The 26723-nt window shown below is 41.3% G+C and overlaps 1 protein-coding gene across 1 annotated transcript in view; it reads left to right on the forward strand.

Annotated features, from left to right (window-relative positions):
- Positions 1-26723, forward strand: part of mmp11a (matrix metallopeptidase 11a) — a 47202-nt gene that overhangs the window by 12570 nt on the left and 7909 nt on the right. Inside the window, 2 exon segments of the mRNA XM_034230136.1 lie at positions 23237-23457; positions 26210-26353. Coding sequence (XP_034086027.1) covers positions 23237-23457; positions 26210-26353 — 365 coding nt within the window.

The following is a 26723-nucleotide window of genomic DNA, read 5'->3' on the forward strand; positions in this document are numbered from 1 at the left end:
CGGGCGGCACCAAAGTTGTTCTGGAAAACTGTCCGACACCTCAGGAGGGGGAAGCAGGGAACCATCCAAGCTGTGTACAGTAAGGATGGGACGTTGTTGACCTCAATTGATGGAGTGTTAGGGCGTTGGAAGGAACACTTGAACCCGACAACTCCGCCCTCTATGTTAGAGGCAGAGCTGGAGTATGACGGGGGATCAACACCAATCTCCCGGGGGGAGGTCACTGAGGTCGTCAAACAACTCCACAGTGGCAAAGCCCTGGGGGTGGATGAGATCCGCCCAGAAATGCTGAAGGCTCTGGGTGTTGAGGGACTGTCATGGTTGACACGTCTCATCAACGTTGCGTGGAAGTCGGAAACCGTAACGAAGGAGTGGCAGACCGGGGTGGTGGTTCCCCTTTTCAAAAAGGGGGATCAGAGGGTGTGTGCCAATTACAGAGGCATCACACTACTCAGCCTCCCCGGGAAAGTTACTCTAAGGTACTCGAAAGGAGAGTCAGGCCGATTGTCGAACCTCAGATTGAGGAGGAACAATGCGGATTCCGTCCTGGTCGTGGAACGACGGATCAGCTTTTTACTCTCGCAAGGATCCTGGAGGGGGCCTGGGAGTACGCTTATCCGGTCTACATGTGTTTTGTAGACTTGGAGAAGGCGTATGACCGAGTTCCCAGGGAGTTACTGTGGGAGGTGCTGCAGAAGTATGGGATGAGGGGGTCTCTACTCAGGGCCATCCAATCTCTGTACTCCCAAAGCGAGAGCTGTGTCCGGGTCCTCGGCAGTAAGTCGGACCCATTTCCGGAGAGGGTTGGGCTCCGCCAGGGCTGCGCTTTGTCACCAATCCTGTTTGTAATATACATGGATCGGATTTCGAGGCGTAGTCATGGGGGAGGGGGTCTGCAGTTCGGTGGACTAAGGATTGCACCACTGCTTTTTGCAGATGATATGGTTCTAATGGCTTCATCAGTCTGCGACCTTCAGCACTCACGGGATCGGTTCGCAACCGAGTGTGAAGCGGCTGGGATGAGGATCAGCACCTCCAAATCTGAGGCCATGGTTCTCAGCAGGAAACCGATGGACTGTCCACTCCAAGTAGGGAATGAGTCCCAAGTGAAGGAGTTCAAGTATCTCGGGGTCTTGTTCTCGAGTGAGGGAACAATGGAGCGTGAGATGGGCCGGAGAATCGGAGCAGCGGGAGCGGTACTGCAGTCGCTTTCCCGCACCGTTGTGACGAAAAGGGAGCTGAGCCAGAAGGCAAAGCTCTCTGTCTACCGGGCCATTTTCGTTCCTATCCTGACCTATGGTCATGAAGGATGGGTCATGACCGAAAGAACGAGATCGCGGATACAAGCGGCCGAGATGGGTTTTCTCCGCAGGGTGGCTGGTGTCTCCCTTAGGGATAAGGTGAGAAGTTCGGTCATCCGGGAGGGACTCGGAGTTGAGCCGCTCCTCCTTCGCGTCGAAAGGAGCCAGTTGAGGTGGTTCGGGCACCTAGTTAGGATGCCACCTGGGCGCCTCCCTAGGGAGGTGTTCCAGGCACGTCCAGCTGGGAAGAGACCAAGGGGTAGACCTCGGACCAGTTGGAGGGATTATATCTCTTCGCTGGCCTGGGAGCGCCTTGGGATCCCCCAGTCAGAGCTGGTTGATGTCGCCAGGGAAAAGAAAGTTTGGGGCTCTCTGCTGGAACTGCTGGAACTTCTACCCCCGCGACCCGACCACGGATAAGCGGGAGAAGATGGACGGATGGATAATCTGTGCATTTTATCCATTAATTTCCCCAACATTGTGGTAAAAAAACCACACATTTAATCCATGTTGGTGTACTACAACTACAAATTGGCTACAATTCTTGTAATAGGTGCTATACAAATATAAAACGTATTACTAATATTAATATTATTATTGTAAATTACCTTTAATATGTCCAACTATATTTAAATGAGTTGACTTTTAGAGAAGTGATTATATTTGTATGCCAATATTTTCCTATGGTAAAGTTTTCGTTTTGCACTTTTATTTTGATAGTAATAAGATCGGGACTCTTATTTTAAAGGAACTTTCACCGGTAAAATCAGTTTACCAATAAATATTAAGCCCCAGAAAGCACATGGCTACTTAGCATGCAAAATGACGTCATTCTGCATGTTAAGTAGCCATGTGCTTTCGTTTTATCGGCTGAATCTTTATTTATTGATTAGATCATGTTACTCTGATGATAGTGTTCAACACAGCCTATATGTCTGAACTCGATCCTTATAGTAATGTGTTACGGAGCCTTCTCTTCAATCTTGTTTCCACATAACATAACAAGCATTTTGCACTGCTCTTTCCCAATGTGGAAGCAGAATGCGTGAAAGCATACAGCATGATGCGGGTGTGTCCTAGACATGTTTAGACTGGAACAGCAGGGGCCAGTACGTGAACTCGCCTCACAGGTGCACAAGCCAGGATAGAGGATCAGACTCCAGAGAAAACTTGCTCGAGTCCGAGTCCAAGTCGGAGCGTCAATGTACAAGTCGAGTCCAAGTCATCGTGCACGAGAATTCACGAGTCCGAGTCGTGTCAATCAGTGCGCGAGTCCGAGTTGAGTCACAAGTCCCGAAAATCGGCACTCGAGTACTCCATCTCTGAAGTCTGTAGTCAACTTCATTAAAACGTTATTAACGTGCCTAAACTCAGTAATTCACCATTTCTACGCATGACAACACACTTTGTCCGTGTTTGGCTATCTCGCCGCACAGTGAAGCATTCCCGCATTGACGTCACTTCCGGCTCCCCCCAAAACTTCAAAATGAGTTCAAGGAATTTCCCCGCGATGTTCGAAATTATTGATATTTATCGGAACGGTATCGCACCTTCTTTTTTAAGCTGACGGTTCGAGATTACTAGTAGCCCAATATTTCATTGCACAACAGTTGTTGGGAGGCTGTCACAGGCTCTTTAAGTCTGAGTTCGAAATATATCTCAAATAATGTATGCACTGTCATTTCCCCACGTAAACATAACAGTCTGCAATGAAATGGTTGTCTCCTGTGTGTTCCACTTCCTCCTTGGCGCATCGGTAACCTTCTCAAAAGATAAAAATAAAGTCAGGGTAACGGATTAGTTTCTCATGCGCACGAGAAACGAACCCGTTTTCCTGACTTTATTTATTTTCTCATATTTTTTTTTATGTCTCTTAAACCATTATCCTGACTATTTATTTTTTCTCTCTCTCTTTTTTATTTTTTTTCCATGTCCCTTTAGGGGCTCCGTATATACATACATAATTGTCCTACACTAATAAAACAAAGTTATTATGGCATTGTATGCTGTGTGTAGTGTGTACCTTGTCTGCACCGCCTAGTGGTTAAAGCACGTTATTTAATTATTTTTTTAGTATGTTATATTTGATTAAACAAATATTAAGAGTACATATGGGGGAAAGTAGAAGGTCAATGATAGAAATATAGAATGTAAGAAATCAAAAAGATACTGTAAGTGATCTCTACAATAAAACCGTTTAGTGCCGGATGTATAAAGATATGAATAGGAGGATGTGCAAAACAGAACAACGAATTAACCTTTATTTAAACATTAAAGAATACTTTAGGTTAAGGTCTTCTTTTAAATAAGAAAAAAGCTTTGGGGGTATCAACAGATAAATATTAAGCCTGACAAAGTACTTAACATCTAATATATTGCTTTCCTGCAATGTTAACTATGTTGAAGCATTTATTTTAACTGATATTATACATATGAATTATACTCTTATAAGATGTATGTAGATAGTATAAGAAATGTGCAGAATATGACAGTTTAATGGGTATACACACAATATTTATAGATGTCTTGTAATCCACTGTTGAGGAACCTGTGACCCAAGTTTTTCATTCATTGCATAACTTCAACGTAGTTGTGTATATGATATGTCAATAAACCTTTGAAAATCTTGAAATCTTGAAAGGGATGTGCAAAATAGCCATTATATACAGTCTTTAATTAACTATTAGTAGAGAATAACGAGTAATGAATATGCTCTATAGCAGGGGTGCCCAACCAGTCGATCACGATCGACCGGTTGATCGCGGAGAGATTCCCAGTCGATCGCGAGATGTATCTAAAAATAGAACAACAATATTCTGTTTTATCGTTAATGTCCAATAACATAATCTTCCCGTGCCAGAATAATGCACTTGAACGCACCAAAGCTTTGTGATTGGCCGGCGTGACCCCATGTGTGGGGGCGTGGCTGGTGGGAAGTGGGCACTATTTCGCTGACGTTGTCCGTGTCAACAGGAGTGACAGTCCGCACACACACAAGACCGCAATTATGGCAGAAGCAAAAAAGCCCAAAATATATAATTTTCACTCCGAGTGGGACGATGATTATTTTTGTATCTATTCCAATTCAAAGTCCATCTGTCTCATCTGCAATGCGAGCGTGGCTTTATCGAAGACGGGTAATTTAGGAGCGGCATTTCAAAACAGTGCACAAATGCTACGAGACGGAATTCCCTCCTAATTCTGCCCTACGCTCCCAAAAGGGGAAGGGCCTGAAAGGACAGCTAAATGCACAGCAGTCCATTTTCACCAGGCCTAACAACAAGAGCAAGGCTGCTACCATAGCATCTTATCGTGTCAGTCACGTTCTTGCGAAACACATGAAGTCTTTCAAAGACGGCGAAGTTGTGAAAGAAGCATTCCTGGAGGCTGCCGACGTGCTTTTTGGGGACAGTAAAAATAACAGAAGCATTTCACCAGGTTTTTGATATAATAAAAACTCAAGTTGGATACCGTTATTAATCAGCTGTAAGTTTTTGTTTGTTTAAACTTATTCATTATAATTATTGTACAAAATGGTATAAGAATGCAAACTTAAATTGATTATAGTCTATCATCAATTCAGGATAAGAAACTAGTGTTGCTTGCATCCTATTTTAAAAGGCCTTTCTTTTTATACTCTACTAAAATGCAACAAAAAAAGGGTTTGATTCTATTAATATTGTCTTTTTTATTGCACTTTGGCAGCAGATTCCTGTGTAGCTTCAGATCTGAGTTGTCTTATTAGAAAGCCTAATTTTAATGGCAAAGAAAGGGTTCAGAGTATTTTCTTTTTTTCCTGTGTCATATGTGGCAGCACTGTTCAATGTTTCTTGAAAACATTACCCACTGTAGTATGTGACGTGTGAATAAACTCCAACTCTGTATCAACAACACTGTTGTGTAACTTCAGTTAAATACTTGTATGTGTGTAGATTAGAAAGAGGTAAGATAAAGGATCTGCAGTATTTTATTAAGTATTAATCGTACAAAGGTCCGTTTTATACAAATAGAAGTATGTATTTACCTGGTAGTAGGCTGTCAGTAATGGCTACGCCTCTCTATTTGAACTGGTAGATCTTGCAACTTTAAAAGTAGCTCTCGGTTCAAAAAAGGTTGGGCACCCCTGCTCTATAGGGATCTGCAAGGCAAGTTTATTTATATAACACTTTTCTGTACGCGACAATTCAAAGTGCTTTACAAAACAAATGAAAAGACTTTTTAGGAATAAATACAGTAAAAACACATTATATAATGGCATTTTACAACAGGCATTACAAAGCAAAGATAATAAAATAATAAAAATAAACACCACAGGTATACAATACATGTTTAAAAGGCATACTGTAGTTCGAATATGATCATATCAATTAAAAGCAGCGGCAAATAGATATGTTTTTAGTCTCGATTTAAAAATAGTGAGCGTTTCTGCGGACGTGCATGATTTGGGTAGTTTGTTCCAGAGTGTCGGGGCATAACAGCTGAATGCTGCCTCTCCATGTTTTGTTGTTACTCTCGGAACCGATAGCAGACCCGTCCCAGAAGACCTGAGGCACCTTGATGGCTCGTAATTATGTAGGAGTTCAACAATATACTTTGGTCCTAAACCATGTAATGATTTAAAACCTAGCAATAGTACTTTAAAATCAATTATTTGGCCGACTGGAAGCCAATGTAGAGATTTCAGAACCGGACTGATCGCTCTTTTTAATAATTTCAGCCAAAGGTAGCATATAAATATTAAAAGCAAAGGTCCTAAGATGGAGCCTTAAGGAACCCCGCATGACATATTTGTCAAAGTTGATGTGTAGCTTCAGATCTGAGTTGGTAATGGCTACGCCTCTCTATTTGAACTGGTAGATCTTGCAACTTTAAAAGTAGCCTATTGAGATAACGTTTTTTCTGTCCTTTAAGTAGGTACTAAACCAATTTAGAGCTGTTGCTGAAACTCCCACCCAGTTTTCTAGAAGGCCTAGCAATATGTTGTGGTCAACAGTATCAAAGGCAGTGCTGAGATCTAATAATACTAAAACTGATATTCTGCCACTGTCTGTGTTTAAATGAATGTAATTTAAGACCTTTACAAGTGCAGTTTCAGTGCTGTGGTTAGGTCGAAAGCCCGACTGAAACACATCAAAAGCGTCAGTTAAAAACATGAAATTACTCAACTGTTGAAAAACTGCTTTTTCAATCAATTTGCTTAAAAAAGGAAGGTTTGATATTGGCCTGTAATTATTCATTACGGTTGTGTCCAAGTTATGCTTTTTTAGGAGCGGTTTAATTACTGCAGTTTTCAGGGCCTGTGGAAATACACCTGATTGAAGAGAGTTGTTTGCTATGTGTAGTATATCTGAGGCCATGCAGGGAAAAACAGTTTTGAAAAATCCTGTCGGAATAATATCAAGGCTACAGGAGGAGGATTTCAGATGTTGAATAATGTCTTCCAGGTCTTTAGCATTTATCAGACGGAATTGTGTCATGATGTCTGGATTGACTTTAGGTGGACACAGGGACAACACATTTGCTGTACCTGATGCAGAGGCACTGACAGCCTGTCTAATTTGCATGATTTTGTCAGTGAAGAAGGAGGCAAATTCATTGCAGGCCCTGGTGGATAGAAATTCTGGAGCTACTGACACTGGGGGGTTTGTTAGTCTGTCGACGGTAGCAAATAAAGCATGTGAGTTGTTTTTATTTTTGGTAATGATGTCAGAAAAGAAAGACTGTTGTGCCTTTTTTATTTCCTGATTATAGACGCAGTCTCTCTTTATACATATACACAAGTAAACTTAGAGATTTGTTTTTCTCCACCTGCGTTCAGCTTTTCTGCACTCAGTTGTTGCTGTTCTCACAGTCATGGCTTTTCTCCATGGAGATTGTTTCTTGCTAGATACTTCCTTTGTTTTAATGGGAGCAATGGTATCCATGACATTTGTTATTTTAGAATTAAAAATGATCAACTAGCTCATTTACTGAGAAGTTAGCATGGGCAATTGAGGGAGAACAAATCTGAGCAAACATTTCCTCTGTATTTTCAGTTAAGTGACGTCGAGTGGTTACCTCTTTCTTAGCAATTGTATGGACGGTAATAAATGTTTAGTCTTTTCAAGCACCAACTATCAAATATCTCGCCTGATTGTCGGCACTTGACAATCACCTTCCCTGAATTTTACTCAGGTGTAACTAAAGTCTGATTTAAGGGTTGTTTTTATATCACATCAATAATCAGAATCTGCAAAGTAACTAAAATAAATGCAGTGGAGTAAAAATACCAGGTTAACCTCTGAATTGTAGTGGAGTAGAATTACAAAGTAACAATGAGCTGTCATGTGGGTATATATAGTGCTGCCCATTATGGACACAAGCAATTTTCACCCATTTATTAATTATATGTTTTAAATCTGATAACACCAATGCGTTTAATACTGGCAACTTCTAATTGTGGGAAAACGAAAACTTTCCCAGTAGAGACGTCCCATAGAACATTTTGCGAAACACAATAGCCAGCATGTGTAGTTCTGTGGGGGGATGGTCCCGTTCGAGTCCAGTTTTTGATATTCTGCCGTGATTTCGTTCCATTTCAAAGAGCTGTTTGACACTTGGCGTAACCTTGGCACACTGCCACTCCAACATCCAATCCCAGAGCTTGAAGATTAATCACGGGGTTTTATGGGTAGTATAGTGTCTTCGGCCATCCTAAACTCTGAAATGTTTTTTGGATTTCATATCACATTAACACCATATTCCAATGTGCATTGCGGCTAAAACATCCAATCACCGAGTTTAAACCATAGCTGAGGATCTTGGGTAATCAGTTCAGTAGGTCTGTATCGCAATGATGCTCGAAATGTCCCATATAGTCCTACGTCTGTTTCCGGTTATTTTATTTTGAAATTCAGTTCCTGACGGACGCCAAAAAAGCCTGAGATTATAGAATTAAACAATTAATCTTCCTAAACCCGACCGGACAAAAATACGTGTTGCAGGCACGAAACACACTACCAATAGAAATACTTTTTAAATCGTTCTGTGTGACACGAAAAAAAAAGAAGGGGAAAATCGTGTTGGTGAACACGAATCAATAGATTAAATGTTGTGACTATAACACGGAATGCCGTGAGACTGGGTTGGTCAGTCTGTCACCAGGGCATAATGTGTATTAGTTGGTACTAACTACATTTGCTTGGTAGCCCTTGAAAGTTCTGACTTCAGTACCCAAGCACTGTCCACATTGAAAAAACTGAAACGTTGATTGCAAATGTATTATGTTAACACATTTCAGATAACTATATTAGATTAATTGAAAGCAATAATATGAAGTTGAACCTAATATTTTTTAATAAAACTTAATATCATGGCTTTCAACTAACTTAATACAGTTATGTGAAATCTGTTGACATTATACATTTCATTAGAGTCAACGTTTCCGTTTTTCCAGTGCAGAACATACTCTCTAGTCTAGACCAGGGATGGGCAAATACCTCCTCTTTTTGTGGCCATCAGATTAATTTATAAACAACGTAATTAATAAAAACAAAACAACATTTTATTTTAAATTGTTTTACTTGTAGTACTGATACCGTCCACTAGACTCCTAGTTACGTCGCGAGCTGCGAGAGTGTGGGCTGACAGGTGTCTGTGTTGACATTCCCCTTATTGTGGAATAAGGGGAATGCAGAGACTGGCTACAAGTGTTTTAGTTTCAAGTTAGACAACTAATGTCTGGGTTAGTGTTCATGACTTCATGTTTATGTCATCTTAATGGTTAATCTCAATACACACACATTTTCCGTGCTTTCCAATAGTTTAAAATAGTTTTATTCCACTGTTAAATAACCTGTTCAATACAAACATGCCACTTGTAAACATTAAATAACATTTCTGATATTTGTTTAGTGAGCTTATTAGAGGATGTTCCCTGAAAGATTGTGAAATGTCAATGAAGATGTCAGACTTAGTATATTTGTTAATAATGACATACAACACATGGAATTTTTTTGTGTATGTGTTCCAAGTGAATCTGTGGCCCCCTGGTGGCCAGTACATCAATTATGTGGCCCCCACCACCATCAAAGTTGCCCATCCCTGCTCTAGACTCTAGAGGGGGGGTTACACATGCAGAGCGACCTCAATTGGCCCTGGTTATTATGACTGTTGATAATAAGAAAGTCAGATGAGGTACTGCAAAAAGCGACAGGACAAAAAAACACTGGACTTTCAACTGTTGTTCATGTCCAGTGTGAAACCAAAAGTCAATATAAACAAATGTTCCCTTTTTAACTTAGATAACCTACCTAACCTATGAAACTCAAACATACTTGCTTTAACCTACACCCCTTATATGTTCTTAAATATATCCAAGCAGGAATATACCATATTTAAATGTTGTCACATATGTTTATCAACCACCTGTTGAAATTTGTCTGCCCTAAGCTTTGAAAAATTCTGCTTGAGGGGAACCCAGTCCGTTAATAAGTTGAGAGTAAGAACATGTTGGTGGGTCAAATCTTGTGGTCTATGGTCAAAACAAGAGACAAACCTCATGCAAAAAGACCTGTTCCACCGTCTATTGCTCCATGAAATAGCCTAGTTCATTGAGATGAAAGTTCAAATAGAGAAAAAAGTAAGGAGATGAGTTTTGAACACACCAAGACATTAGAAATGGGCCCCTTTTTATGGCCCCTTAAATACTGAATTGTAAAATGTTAAACATTTGAGAAAAAGCATAGGGGAATGTAGAACTTCCATATGATATTTAATGTGAAACATATTTTCTGTACTGATCCTGGCATAACTATCAGTTAGTGTGCTTCCTTTGTGTTGATTCATTGGTACTCCATGTTTTCGCATACTTGAAATACTTTTCCAGAGTTGAATCCACACTAATCAGAAGCCAGGCAATTGTGGTGTTATGACATGTCTTTGTCGACAGAGTGATTATCAGTCGAGTTGAAAACCCGGTTCCTACACGTGAAAAATGACTCTACTTGCAACACATTATCAGTATTGTGTTGCACCTGTGATGACAACTTTGTTATGTCTGCTGGTCATTTCACTGGAAAGTCTAATCTGTAGTTTTGTCAATTTGTTCCCCCGTTGTTGACAAAAGAGTGAGTGATTACACAGGCCCCGACATGCCTCAGTGTCTGTGGCATTCAGGGCAGTAGGATTCACAGATTGCCTGCTTCTCTCCGGAGTGAAGAGGGGGAGCTAGCAGCAAACTGTTGTTGTCAATAAACCCTGAGCCCCTTGGTTCTCTGTTCTGTTTGGCGATTTTTTCTAGCCAAGCGATTGGTCTGGACACCGTGAGAGCAAAGGTGACATCAGAGCGTTCCCATCGAGTAGATCTAGGTCACAGCTGCACCGGGCTGTGAGTGGCGGATGAGACACAACAGGGGGGGATGCAGTTAAGAGGCACATGCACCCCTTCGGCATAAAGTTAATCAGATGCTCTTGAGCTATTCTGTTTCCTTCACTAACAAGGTGAGAGGAGGGGATGTATTCACAGTTCAAGTGATTCTGCTGGGTGAGTTTGGCATGATGGCGTTGGTACTTGTATTTATTAAGTGCACATCACTAAGTTTCTCGATGATTAGTTTGCACTAATTAATTCACAGCACATATCATGATTCAAACAAAGATGGGAACTGTAGAAGTTAGAAGGTTTCAATATTTTAATAATCAGTGTTTACACAGGATTAGGAGTAGTAAGACTGTGATGGGTGGACACCCGACCCTCTAGGGTTTCCGAGGGTATGCCTACAATAATATTGTCCTTATTTAAATGCATCATTTTGGTCCACTTCGAGAGCAAAATTAAGAGGCTAGAATATATTTATGCTAAGACTAGCATTAAACAAAAAGTACAGGTGAAGCTGATTATGATCAGTTCTTGAGGTATTGCTACAGGTAGGGTCCACCCTCGTTAGCTGGAGTGCCAACTGAATGGGACAGTGTATTAGCTGGTGTGCTAATATCTCACTCAAAACTCATTTCCAAAAACCTCAAAAACACGGCTATAAGCTCCAGTCAATGGTGAAGTCCTGAGAGTTGAAGCATATCAAGCTATCTAGCGCCATGCGACAGAATGATGAATGTTAAAATAGTTCCAGTCTATGGACAGTTAAGCTAGAGAGCCTAATAAACATGTTGAGATATGCTCCGAAGCGAGAAGAGGTGTTTGAATGGTGCTGCCTTGTAGCACAAGTGAAGTTCAAGGGTAGGTGGATTCCCTGACAATGATGTCATGATCACCAGCCAATCAGCATTGGCATAATGAGATTGATGCTTCTGAGGGATACTGGTGAGAAGCATCCCATAGTGAGACAACTCACTACACGCTACTCTGAGGACCGGGGTTACGCAGGGTACCTTAAGCTCTTTGGGTATTTGCTGATAAACTAAGGTATTAGATCATCTAAAATGTTGACCTGATGATGGCTCTAGAGGAAAATCCAAAGGATTACTAAAGTCAGTAGGATTAATGTACACAATTTCAGGACAATCGATCAAGTAGTGTCAGATTGAGATCATTTCTACCCAAAAAAATTTCAAGTATCAAATATCAGTGATAGACTTTAAACTTTTATCAGATGTTGCTTTAATTATGTCTTAAAGTTGGGGATGAGATAAAACTGTGATTTTTATAATAACCGCAAACTTGCTAGAATTTTTGTTTTGAGTTTTAACTGCAGACAAAAACCATTACTTATCTTGGTATGTCCTCTCATTAAAAATCACAATCAACAGTTAAATCATCAGTTATTTATCCTGCAGCCAGATAACCAGAAGATCTGCTAGTCTGAGGTTTCAGCAGATAAGGCGCCAGAAAAGATATGAAGTTTAAGCTGATGCCCTGATGGCTTATATCACCTTCCACTGCCGGGTGTTTCTGATTTTGAAATGATATTTTGGATTAGGAGTGTAAGAAGGAAGATTACAAGGTATTTGTTGATGAAACTCATACATCCCCTTCCTATCTGATATTATAAATCCTGTTACTGTAAGCAATCCTTTGTCCATGTTTTTTCAATGAGAGGCGAGCACACCCTTCAAATTGAAACCTTATCTGTCTCTTGTTGTAAACACTCACTTATGACTTACTTCCTATCATCCGGATTCACAGGGTTTAGACAGATATCAGTTTGATTAAGACGCTTCCTATACCACCTCTTGTTTTTGTGCTACAACAAAGATTCTTGTAAGAAACAATGGCAGAGTCCCCTGCTTCTTTGAAACAATCATTAAGTCAAAAATCAATCAAATGTAAATGCACCCAATCTCATCACTCTGTGATGTTCAGTGAAGTTCATGTTCAGGAGAAATGTTCAATTAAAGTGGACCTATCATGCTATATTTGAAACATATATTTAAAACATGTCTGTGAAGTTTTTTTTTCAAAATACCAAACAGATCATGCATTTTAGCCATGCCTCATTTCGCTCTATTTGCTCTTTTCCAGCCCTGTTTTTGCAAGGGCTGATTCTGCTTCTGTGGCAGACTACAGCGCCACTTACAGGCCTGGCATATGTACTACAGCATCTCCAGCGCTTTCGAGCGGTCTCTCATTCCCCTGATAGGTGGAGAGTTGCCCGTATAGGCGGAGCACCCCTTTTCTGACGTCAGAACAATTCAAATAATAATCAGCTCCGTTGCAGCCCCGTTTTTAGAGATTTGGGTATGGAGGAAAAGAGAGAGGGTTGTGTTTTCTGACACTTGGTGAGTTCCCTGACACACGACGCATATTCATGTATGAAAGACGTACAAAAGTGCATTTTGCATGATAAGTCCCCTTTAACTTTTTCAATTTCCTTTTTGGTCCCACTTTCCCTCAACCTTTCTTTTTGTTACTCCTACTGCAGTCATAGATTGCATACTGTCCTTATTCAAAACACATGTTGTGTGAATGCAATGAATTCTGCCATGTGTTGCTAATGCTGGTGTACAATTTGTTCTCTGTAATTGTTGAATATACTTTTCAAAGCACTGGAATACACACAGTGGGAAGCAGATGTGATATTACATGGTGGAGCTAAGTACGACCAAAACTCAGCTTAAACCCATTTTAAGAGACCAAAACGCCACACAACTGACTTGATTATGAAAACGAAAACACAGACAATCTCCAAACCGGACAACACTGCTGCGGTGACCTGCCATCGCAAGGAAGAAGAATGGTCATTTCCTCGTAGACTTCTATATAATCTGACTTATTTTTGCAACTAGTGGAAGCAGAAGTGACATACGATGGTGGAACTAAGTACAACAAAACTCTGAAGAACACTTGTCACAAATTACTTGATAATGAACACTGTGAAGAGGTAATAGTTTCAAGACCAAAACCACAGACAGCACTATGTCAACAACATGCCAGTCACAGGGTAGCCCCGTGTATACATACTCTATTAACAGCCGTTGCAACCATAAACTTGTGAAGAACGAAAACACAGACAATTCCCAAACCGGACAACACTGTGGCGGCTACCTGTCATTCTAAGGAAGCACCGGCCTAAAGCTTCAACAGCAATTGTGACCATAAACTTGTCAAGAAAATGTTTACTGTGCTAATTAAACAAGTAAGAAGCATGGTCATTTTCTCGTACACTTCTATAGAATCTGACTTTTTAATGCAACATGTGGAGTTGGCCTCTGCCAGATATTAGAAAGAAGGCAGATTTAAGGCACTTCCATATTGGCTTCACTTTTCAGGCCCGGGGGATGCCAACATTTTGGTTCTCCATATCTCAAGATGAAATATGTAGAAACCCATCTGACTATCTTCTGAGAAGTTTGGGGCAAAAGGCCCAATTTGTCCTGTCAATCACTTCTAACTCCAGGGGTTTAAAATAGCTTAAAGCTTCATACTAAGAGTTTGTTTTGTAACATGGAACATGTGATCCCATGTCATCCCTGTGTATTTTTGTGTAATTTGAGATCAGACAATGAAAATCCTGCAAGGAGACTTTGTGACTACTTTACAGAATTACCCTCGGGACACTTAGTGTGTCATTTTTTGCTGAGAATTCAAAATGCCAATGATGAGACATGAATCTCAGAGAGCCTGAAGGCCTCATGAAGGTGTTTTCATGCTGGGAACATGTAAAGATGTTTGTGATGAGGGTGGCGGAGGGGGTGGAAGCTGGAGGGGGCCGTCCATTACAAGTTTAGACATATCTGGCTTCTGGTTACAGTGATGACAAGATGTGTGCGCCGCGGTGCAGGGGATCTGACAGTGGTATTTGGCGGGAATCATGTCTGTACAAGTTACGTACGAGCTGCGTCTCCAGTCTTAAAACAAACCCACCACCATCACCTCAACCCGGGTCACTGTGCTCAAGTTTGACACAACCGAGACGCAACCTGCAGTCAGAAGGAAGTCAGGATGTTTTTTACTGCTAGTTCCTCAAAGAAACCTTTGACTGAGTAAAACGTCAAGAAGACTTTAACCACGATGTGTCTTTTCTTGAAGAGAAAGAACCTTAATTGTACACCTTGGTTGGTTATTGGCTAATGGTTACACAAGCCAAAAAAATCGTTATGATTATGTGGCCAAAATCTGATCATCTCATTTTCAGACAGGTTTTTATATGAAAATGTCAGAATCTCTTTACACAGAGGGGACACATGTTTATGTATAAAAGACATGAAAAAGTGGATTTTGCACAATAGGTGACCTTTAAAACATTTGTATCCTCATTTGTCACTTAGACACACAAATATGGGAAAATACTGTATGGTTGTGATAGAAAAACAAGGGAGTTAACCATTGGGCACAGTACAGTTAGGTATTTCCCGTACACTTTCTACCTCCCCTTCACTATTAAGAGTACAATTTGTGTTTGTTACATTCTTTTTCCCTACTTTTAGTTCTCCGATCTCTGATCCAAACATTTTACTGCTAATAGACCAACTTGCGATGTTTTTGTTTTTTTTACTTATACTTCTCTTCCCTATTTAAAGGTTGGTCCAGAGAAACATAATGTTTGTTAAATTTGATCATTATAATTCTTAACAATTGCAATAAAGAAAACAAATAAGTACTGCTTTATAATCCTTATAAATCCAAAAAGTGTTTAGTAAGTGAACTAGTGTATTTGTTACCATGAACATAATGTAGTACATTCTATCCCAATTTAACATACTTTGTAAATCCACAAATTCACTATAAAAGAAAATGTGGATTAATCTGCCGCTAATAGTATTCCCGAAGATTTGCATGTCCTCCTGTTTGTTTAAAAAGAAAATCAATGTACAGTTATTTTCGAATAACTTTTTCTTTTTATATAAATCAAACTATATTGTTGTGTCCTCCTTTTAAAGATGAATGTCTTCAACGGTAAAGAAGCAAAGTTAGAAAGTCTTAAAGACTACAAAATGGTTTTATTTTTGGGATTTATTTTTGAGTTTATGCCACATTCATTAAAGCAAATGACTAAATTAGTCCTTTGAAATGTCTTGAAATATTTATATTTCTAAAATAATCTTTTGTTAACAAAATTAGCTAAAATACATGAAAAAAGGAAGAATTGGGAATAAAAAATGTGGTGTTTGAAGAAGCTGCAAAATAAGACAAGATGCAAAATATTCTGGAGCCAATACTGTTCTTTGAGTTTGACCTTAAACTCTGATGTGAAAGCTGAAAAAGGCCCATTTAGGGTTTAGCTCGCCTGTGGGGTCAGACAGGTCAAACAATCCATTTGACACACAGGCAGGGGGGGGGTGCGGTTCAGTCCTTCAACCACACATTTTTCTCATCTACCTCTTTGAAATGACAGAGGCGGCTCCCCGTTCACCCACCACTTAGAATTAGCCAATTTTTAAGACCCTGTAAGCCGACACTCCTTTACCTCGCTGATTGGGATCAGGCGGCGGGCAGCTTCAGTCTAAACTGTCTCGTTTAGGGACGGAGGTCGGCGTGTAACAAGGTGATTTACAGTTCAAATCCCAGGCCCTCTGCAAAGACCGCAGAGGATGCTGAAAACAATGAATAAACAACAGCATCAGAGTTTGTTCAACAACCTGAAAGGGCCCATGTTAACATTATATGGCACCAACAACTAGAAAAAAGGGCCCTTAAATCTCGGTCCACAGAATGTCAATGATTAATAATTATAATTTCATGAATTAGCTGCACCACAGAACGTTCCCCTCTGATGATGTGACCATTACATGTAGAGTGACCCTGTCAAATAATTAAAATAGTTTTATTATTTAACTTTATATTGTTGTCACGTGATACATAATCAGTTTTATTCAAATTACCACTGATTCCAGATTAGCAGTCTGGATTTAATTGGAACTTTAAGGAGACGTTACACAGAGGGCAGTAGGAGTCTGGTAAAGCTGTGTAAATTATAAATAGGGATGGCCACACACTAGAGAACAATTGGGCAGTATTTAGGTCCAACTTGTTGCTTTCGATTATCATTGGGGTGCTCCCGATTAGCGGCTGGTCTTGAACAATATCTGCCTAAATGATCATGTAGTATGTTGGGTTTACACAAATAATTTCAATGTTACTGTTTCCTGGAAAACCAAAAAGCAGCCAACTGTCGCGTTATCAACTTGTGAAGCTGAGTATATGGCTTTAGCAGCTACTATGCAGGAGTGTATGTACTTAATACAACTACTAGAGGGCATTGACAAATGTGAATATACACTATCTACGATTTACAAAGACAACCAGGGCACAATAGCGTTGGCAAAGAATCCTGTTAACAGACAGAGATGCAAGCATATTGACATTAAGTATCATTTTCTGAGGTCTACTGTGGAAGGGGGAAAAACAAATCTGATGTATTGTCCAACAGACCAGATGGTGGCAGATGTTATGACAAAACCTGCACCAAAGTTTAAGTTGATTAAGTTTGCAAATGTTTGGAGAGTAATAATGCCTGTAAGGTAGAGAACCTTATAATGTTTTTATTTGTTAAAAGACCACAAATGTGATATCAAGTGGGGGTGTTAACATTCAGGTAAATGTGTTACCAATTTGTGTTGTTTGTTGTGCATGACTGGAAGCCAGTCAGCGAACCAGGTTAAAGTTCAATGATGGGTATAAATAAAGCCACGCCTCCAATGGGAGAGCCTGTTGAATGAAATGCCACTGTCTCGAATGCTTCGTTATTCCTCCGCTTATTTGGATGCTAAACAGCAACGAACGTAATGCTTACTCTGCTAACAGTTACTATGGATCAGAGTCTTCCTGATTTATCATTCCTTTAGGGTGAAAGGAACAACGATTGAATATAGAGTGGTGCAGTGATGACATATTTATGTAGGCCGACCCGGACAAAACAATGGGAATTTCCATTGGTTTTCAGAATGTTGCAGGAAATAAGCTTTTTGGCAAACACACGTTTATGATACTTAAACATTTAGTTCAGGGTGATAACCGCCACATAGAAACACACATTGTGATTTTTGAAGCATAAATGCAATCGCCAGAAACAAATTACATCACAGTCGCCACCACTAAGCTAAGGGTGATATTATGTGTGATGACATTTAGTGGTTCAATTAGTTAAATGATATCAACCACGTCTTTTGAAGACACATAGAAGCTTCGGACATTCACAAGTGGGGTAATTACTGACATATTTGATGTTGTACAACACAATGTGAACCTCTCTTTAGCTTGTGTTAACCACACACCTTATTTTAGGCTTCTAACCACAAACACGTTCCAAAAAACGCTGACTTCGAGACGAGGGAACCGGAAGTTGTAAAATGCAAAATTGTTCCCGTGTTGTTGGCTGTACTGAATAATAAATACGTTAATTATGGCAATTTCACCCAAATCTTAATAGGATGAAATAAGGACATTTTGGACTGACAAGAAACTACAACTTTACTGGAACAAAGGGAGTTCATTTTCTTTTCAGTGCAGAACCTAGTCTAAACATCTTATGACGCCAATCCACATCTATATTTGTTTTTCTTCTGATCAGTAAAATCCAGATTTGGATGAACAACACTGGGGGCATGAACTCAGTGACCTCAATAGAACCAGCAGGCCTGTATAGGCTCACCTACAGTATATAGAGCCTATACCCCCAGGGTATAAAATGTTGTACTTGTGTACTCAGACAAGCAGTTTCATGTCTACAGACTTTAGATTGATACATGTCAGATCTGTTTTAAGGGCTTTGTTGTTTATCTGAGGATTTTGTTATCAGAACGACATATAACAGGCCCCTTAGATCAGATTTCAGAAGAAATAAGCTGCCATGCAAACAAGCAGCCATTTTTCTGAGGCCCATTCATTACAACACTAACAAGCCATTTAAGAAAACCGTAGGGAATTAGCAGAAACATCCCCCCTGATGCGGGTAAGTGCTTTGTGCAACAAAACAAGCAGCTTACATGTCGTTTAAACAAAGTTAAACACAGGGGGTGGGTGTGTGGGTGGGGGGGTTCTGTGATCCAGACCCATCAGTCACTGTGTGTTTCTGCAGTCTGGAGCACATTCCATGAATCCTGCTGGGTTTTGTTCCCCTTCACCTACAACAACGACACAGTTTGAGTCATGCAGAGCTGAGTGAGGCAGCCTCGTTCAAACACAACTGAAAAACATAATGACAATGACAATTATTATTTTAATATTTTGCTCTTGTGAATTGGGTTTGCGTTTTTGTAGGGTTCATGTCAAATATTTGGTTTTAAGTCTGAAGAGTTGAAAGGTCTATTATTAAATGTCATCCGCGTACATATTTTTGTTCACACATAAATGAGGTCACATTACTTTTTAGAAAACTCTTTTATTTGATGGTTGTACGGTGGCTGACAGGGGCCAATGTTTGCACAGGTCAGCCACTGTAGATTTGGGCAATTTATCCTGTGTCTTTAGTCAACTTTAGGAAAAAGAAAAATGATGTAATTATTCAAACTATAAGTCAAGACATGTCTGGGTTTGGTTGTGGGAAAGTTTGTCCTGAAATACAATCATTTGTGTACCCTTTGTACAACTATTTAGATTATTTCACCAGCTAATCCAAAGGGGGAGAATTCATAATAATAGTCATTTAAATATTGAAAATAAGCTATATTTACCTGGTACTTTTCAAACAAAGTTATAAATTCATTTCCATAGTTGAGTAGTAAAAAAATCAAAAGAAGTATAAATAAATAATAATAATAAAAGTTCCTGTGGAGGTTGGGGACATTGAACCAGAGTGGTCGGTGTTCAAAGCCTCTATTGCCGAAGCCGCGGCGGGGAGCTGTGGTCTCAAGGTCCTAGGTGCCTCAAGGGGCGGTAACCCTCGAACCTCCTGGTGGACACCGGTGGTCAGGGAAGCCGTCCGACTGAAGAAGGAGGCCTTCAGGGATTTGTTATCCCGGGGGACTCCCGAGGCAGTTGCAAGGTACCGACAGGCCCGAAGGGCAGCAGCCTCATCCGTGGCCGAGGCAAAGCAGCGGGTGTGGGAGAAGTTCGGAGAAGACATGGAGAAGGACTTTTGGGCGGCACCAAAGTTGTTCTGGAAAACTGTCCGACACCTCAGGAGGGGGAAGCAGGGAACCATCCAAGCTGTGTACAGTAAGGATGGGACGTTGTTGACCTCAACTGATGGAGTGTTAGGGCGTTGGAAGGAACACTTTGAGGAACTCCTGAACCCGACAACTCCGCCCTCTATGTTAGAGGCAGAGCTGGAGTATGACGGGGGATCAACACCAATCTCCCGGGGGGAGGTCACTGAGGTCGTCAAACAACTCCACAGTGGCAAAGCCCCGGGGGTGGATGAGATCCGCCCGGAAATGCTGAAGGCTCTGGGTGTTGAGGGACTGTCATGGTTGACACGTCTCATCAACGTTGCGTGGAAGTCGGAAACAGTACCGAAGGAGTGGCAGACCGGGGTGGTGGTTCCCCTTTTTAAAAAGGGGGATCAGAGGGTGTGTGCCAATTACAGAGGCATCACACTACTCAGCCTCCCCGGGAAAGTTTACTCTAAGGTACTCGAAAGGAGGGTCAGGCCGATTGTCGAACCTCAGATTGAGGAGGAACAATGCGGATTCCGTCCTGGTCGTGGAACAACGGATCAGCTTTTTACTCTCGCAAGGATCCTGGAGGGGGCCTGGGAGTACGCTTATCCGGTCTACATGTGTTTTGTAGACTTGGAGAAGGCGTATGACCGAGTTCCCAGGGAGTTACTGTGGGAGGTGCTGCGGGAGTATGGGGTGAGGGGGTCTCTACTCAGGGCCATCCAATCTCTGTACTCCCAAAGCGAGAGCTGTGTCCGGGTCCTCGGCAGTAAGTCGGACCCATTTCCGGTGAGGGTTGGCCTCCGCCAGGGCTGCGCTTTGTCACCAATCCTGTTTGTAATATACATGGATCGGATTTCGAGGCGTAGTCATGGGGGAGGGGGTCTGCAGTTTGGTGGACTAAGGATTGCCCCACTGCTTTTTTCAGATGATGTGGTTCTAATGGCTTCATCGGTCTGCGACCTTCAGCACTCACTGGATCGGTTCGCAACCGAGTGTGAAGCGGCTGGGATGAGGATCAGCACCTCCAAATCTGAGGCCATGGTTCTCAGCAGGAAACCGATGGACTGTCCACTCCAAGTAGGGAATGAGTCCTTACCCCAAGTGAAGGAGTTCAAGTATCTCGGGGTCTTGTTCTCGAGTGAGGGAACAATGGAGCGTGAGATGGGCCGGAGAATCGGAGCAGCGGGAGCGGTACTGCAGTCGCTTTACCGCACCGTTGTGACGAAAAGGGAGCTGAGCCAGAAGGCAAAGCTCTCTGTCTACCGGGCCATTTTCGTTCCTACCCTCACCTATGGTCATGAAGGATGGGTCATGACCGAAAGAACGAGATCGCGGATACAAGCGGCCGAGATGGGTTTTCTCCGCAGGGTGGCTGGTGTCTCCCTTAGGGATAAGGTGAGAAGTTCGGTCATCAGGGAGGGACTCGGAGTTGAGCCGTTCCTCCTTCACGTCGAAAGGAGCCAGTTGAGGTGGTTCGGGCACCTAGTTAGGATGCCACCTGGGCGCCTCCCTAGGGAGGTGTTCCAGGCACGTCCAGCTGGGAAGAGACCAAGGGGTAGACCTAGGACCAGGTGGAGGGATTATATCTCTTTGCTGGCCTGGGAGCGCCTTGGGATCCCCCAGTCAGAGCTGGTTGATGTCGCCAGGGAAAAGAAAGTTTGGGGCTCTCTGCTGGAACTGCTACCCCCGCGACCCGACCACGGATAAGCGGGAGAAGATGGATGGATGGATGGAATAAAAGTAGAACAAAATGGAAATCAATCTATTAAAATTGAAGTATGTTGAATTAGTAGGCCTACTTTAATAGTAAATGTACATATTACCTTTCCACTAATTAATCAAATTAATTAATCTATTATCATGGACATCTTTGGTACTGCAATTTTTTCAGAAAAATATCAATATCAGCTAAAATCCCCACAGGATTATGAAATAAAGAACTCCACTGAATCTGATGATTTAATTTCTACAAAAGAAATGGACAGCGTCTTCCCAACAGGTTGTTCTGAGTGGAGAGGAAAGGAAATGCCAGCAGTGGTGTAGCACTGCAGATGAGGTACAGAGGAGGCGCTCCTCTGTAATTTGCACCAGTGGAAATGAGCAGAGCCATTTCCTCTGGATTGGGGGAGTGGTGGGGGGTGTAACTGATAGTAATCTCTTAAATCGGGGAATACGATTTTGAGTGTGTTCCTCCAGAGTCCAAAATGAAGCTGATTCGCCTTCACTTCCTCGTATACTTTCTTTTTCTCCCTTTTTTTTTTATTTACTTCATAACGATTTCTCTTTGTAATTTCCCCCTCATCTTTTTTTTTCTTCTACTTAAACCTTTTATCTTTAACATTTTTAGCATTTAAATACCGTGACATTTTTAAGGTTAATTCAATTCATTTCAAGTTTAACCGTGGTGCATTTTGATGGAAGTAATAGTCCAAAATTGAGAAGGCTAGTTGCTGCTTGTGACACCTGTAACTGAAGTGCCATTCTCAGAATATAAACTGCTTCATGTGGAAACCGACAGTCATGAGGCTCATTGGTACCTCTTTTGATAAAAGTGAGCTTAGTTGACCATAAGCAGCCAAGTTTTGTTTGTTGCTAATTGGTCCCCTTTTCTGGTGTGTATTGAGCTTCTTGCAGAGTTTTTTTTATTTGCACCTTTTTGTTTATGCAGTGTTTTTTGTAAAATGCGCATGTTTTGTGAAGTTGGTGAAGAAGTTTCTTCATTTGTATGTGTTTTGGCAAAATTATGTTTATTTATTTGCATCGTTTGGAAAGTGCAGCGAATTTCTCGTAGTTGAAATGTTCTGGGTCGTTGTAGCGCGTTTTTGTCGGCCAACGTACAGGAATACCGCACTGTAAGAGCCAGTCAGGCGTATTGATATTTATGGTAAATATTTATGTTTGGTGAGGTTAAATGAATTGGATAATCATAGAGTTATAAACAAACCGTTTTGTTTGTTTATGGACTGCTCAAGGTTTATGTTTGTTATTGTTTACGGAAAAGCAGACTCTAGTGCGCAAGTCTATGAGTATAAAATGACGCATTACCACTACCAGAATTGGAAGTCTACCAGGTAGTTGAAAACGTTTTTGCCCGTACGTGTCCACATGCCTGATGGTATTTGTACTTTGTTTATTTATTTATATGCAGTTAAAAGTGTTGTAGAGTAAGTCGGTAGTGGACCGCCAACAGATCTATGGAATAGTAAGTGAATAAAACCCTCAGGACGCATACCTGGGACTATGGTTTTCATTGAAGGTATTTGGATGTTTTAAACGCCAGTGAACACTCGAGTTCGCCTTGTAGGCTTAGTGGCCTTGGAACTTTGTATTTTGCAAAATTGGCCACTACACGCACAAAAGACAAATAGATGACACACAGTGACATCTTTTTCAAAGTATTTACGTGTTTAATTTATTTGTTAAAAACAACTATCTGTTGACCACCATTGTTCTTACAGTTGTCTGAAAAGTTCCCCGACCTGAAGAAGAGGGGGAAGCTTTCTCACACTCAGGACTTTGTAAAGGAGACAAGTTTGCAGACCAACACCTCAAACACATGGAACCGACCACGCTGTGGAGTACCGGACTACCCCGCCCATAAGGAGGTGCATTATCGGGGGCGACAGAGACGCTTCGTCCTGTACGGAGGACGTTTAGAGAAGACAGACCTCACCTACAGGTACATACCAGGCGCCGATGCAGAATACCCTAATTGTAGAAAGCACAACATTTCATTGTGGGTTGGCTGTGGTGGGTCAATAGATATCATGGTGAGATGGAATGAAAACACATTCAGGAATGGTCATTGATTTTTCTTTTTTATGTTTGCAAGAGAAGAGGGACGTTTGTTGCTCTCTTTCCGTGAAACAGAGGCTTGCACTCTAAGGGAAGGACCCTAGCCATCCGATATGAATATTTTGTGTTATTATGTGCCCCAATTATTTTTGTGATTTCTTTGTAAAATAGGTAGTTTAACCAGGATTTCTAACTCTGGCGAGGCCAAATCTGATAGTTGAATAAGGTCAATAATAATGTGTGTATCTGCTGTGTGTTATATCGTTTTTTTTTCTCTTCCACACACTGCCTGAAACGCCTGTTTTCTTCCGTGACATAATTTACTCACTATGTAACAATTGCGCTTCTATAGGCTAGCGCTCTAACACATTGTACTTGATAGGCTAAGGGACCCGACATCTCTAAGTGGTTGACCAATAACAACAGAGCCGGCCAGCAAACCAATCAGAGCAGACTGGGCTCTGGTTTCAGACAGAGGGGGAAAAGAGGTGCTGCAGAAATAAAGAGCTTTTTGAACATTAAAGCATGAACATTTGCAGAATATGTCGTCTTAAACTACCGGGTGTGCAATTAGAAGCTTTGTTCTTGCAACTTAACCATATCTAATGTAAATGGTCAATAAGAAATTGTTACTGCTGCCCCAGTATCGCAAAAAAAAAAGAAGATATTGCTGGTTTAAAGAATCACTTCATTAGGCAAAACGATGACTCCATTTCAGGCAGTTTTCAGACCAACTTAATGATAGACTCAAGGAAAAAACATGCAACACGGGAGGGCTTATATAGTTCTATATATAGTAATATAGAAAAGGAAGTCTTAAAATTATAATTCGGACAAAGGGGTGATGCTTTGCTTTCATCTAAGGACTTGGCACCACCGCGCGTCTGGCAGTGCTCTGCTGGCGGCTGCCTCTCTGTCTGTGTCTCCTGGGGTCTCTTTCATTGTAGCCATTCTTTAACGCAACAGTATATTAACACAGAGCGAGAGAGAGGGTGGGGGAGGCAGCACCGGCCGCAAACTAATGCGATTCTGTTTTGTTTTTTGAAAGGGCCCTATTCTGCTCATTTTCAGGTTCATATTTGTATTTTGTGCCACTACTATGACATTTGTACATGCTTTAATGTTAAAAAAAACATTTTCTCATACTGCCTGTGCATTATGCACCCTCTGTCTGAAACCAGAGCCCAGTCTGCTCTGATTGGTTAGCTAGCCAGCTCTGTTATAATTGGTCAACCACTAATAGATGTGTGGGAAATGTCCCGCTCCACGCACTATGTGTTGGAGTGATAGCCAATAGAACGCAAGTGTTACATAGTGATGTCATTATGTAACAAGTAAGAAATACATGATCCTCAAATGTGTAGCTCCCCCACTGAAAATAGTCCCCAACTGTGCACTACTTCCTCTTCCTCTGAAGTCAGTCTGAACAAATGTAAGCACCTTTGCATGAGTCTTGCTGCACACTTTAGATTATGGTCAAACGTTTTTTCTTGTCGTGTAATTATTACTTTTAGTATCAAATTTAAATATGCGGTTTAAATGAAAAATGTTCAGGAAGTGTAACTCTTCCTGTCACCTTAAAGTATATGCATTATGGATAACTGAGACAGGGAATGACATGAACAGCAGTTGTATTTTTATTGCTAGAGATTTCTCTAAATTAAGACCACATTTCCCATAAACCCTGCTGCTTCCTGTCCCTTTTGACCCTTCATGCATGATGAAAGACAAGAACTGCCTGCCAGCCAGAAAAAGATCTTACAGGTAACATGTTCTGAAGTTGTGCCATAAAATGATGCAGCAAATGTTAACTTTATATTTTTACACCAAAGATCCCGGAAGGGACTAGCTAATAATGAGGTTATCTGGAAACCTTTAATCAACAAGAAACAATCATATCCAGAATTAACAGCTATAAGTTAAAGTAACAGATTGGATTGTTGGTTAATACAGCTATTTTTTGCTATTTATTTGAGTGAGAAAACTGTATTAACGCCGTGGCTGAGTACACATCTGGAGTCATGACACGTTAGCCTAGCTTAGCATAGTGAGTGGAAATGGTAATCAGCTAGCCTGGCCCTTTGCAAAGCTAAAAAATCTGCCTAACAACACCTCAAACTCTGTTTAATCAACATGTTGTATCTTGTTTTGTTTAATCTCTGTCTTTTTGAAGAGTCAGCTCTTCAGTTTTAGCATCATTGTGCCAAAATCTCAATGTGTGCTTGCAAGTGGCAATTTGCAACCGTGCTATAGCTGGAAGCGCAACACAGGCACGTCCTGACAGCTCCGTACTTCACCCGTAGAGTGTTTGTCCATTCCTCACACGCATATCAGAATGTTTTACAAAGCGTGAAACTACTACAACGATTGGTCTACATCAATTCTATATGATTAATACATATTTAGAGTCCTGTTTGTTAAATAAGGAGGTTTATGTTATTTTTCCTATTTATCACATGGGTGGTTTTATTTAAAAGGAAAGGGAGCCTGGGGGTGTCAGTAACAGAACACCTCCCCGCTGATGAGACAGATATCAGATTAGAGGGAGGCATGCAAGGCTGGTGGTCCCTCTCTGCTTCCCTACTGTATATCATGCGTCAGTGTGTGTGTGTGACACCTGCACTTATCTCCCGCAGGATAGTTCGGTTTCCCTGGCAGATAGACGAGGAGAAGGTTCGACGTGTCTTTCGGGAAGCGCTGAAAATCTGGAGTGACGTCACCCCGCTCACCTTCACCGAGATCCACAGTGGGAAGGCCGACATCCGGATCGACTTCACAAGGTGGGAGACCGGGATGTGGGGGGGGGGGCAGGGTCGGCGTCATGGGGGGTCATTCGCGGGCCATGCCCCCCCAAATGAGTCACTGTGCCCCCCCAACGCAGGGTGGGCAAGCCTTATTGCCACTTTGCCGTTTTTTTTTTTAATCATATAAGTTAAAACGTTTCCACCAAAAGTTTTTTGTGTGAAATACATCAGAAATAAAGAATACACATTTGTATTCTTTATTTATTCTTTATATGAAACACAGCCTGAGGTGTGCTCACTGCTGCTCTCTGATTGGTGTGTTGCTTGACCAATGACCCCGACTTTTGTTTTGTTATCATTACGTGGCTGTGTGTTTAGATGAAAGCCCAGTGGCGATCTGTTCATC

Source organism: Gymnodraco acuticeps, unplaced genomic scaffold (genome assembly GCF_902827175.1).
Source record: "Gymnodraco acuticeps unplaced genomic scaffold, fGymAcu1.1, whole genome shotgun sequence".
In the NCBI taxonomy this organism is placed as follows: Eukaryota; Metazoa; Chordata; class Actinopteri; order Perciformes; family Bathydraconidae; genus Gymnodraco; species Gymnodraco acuticeps.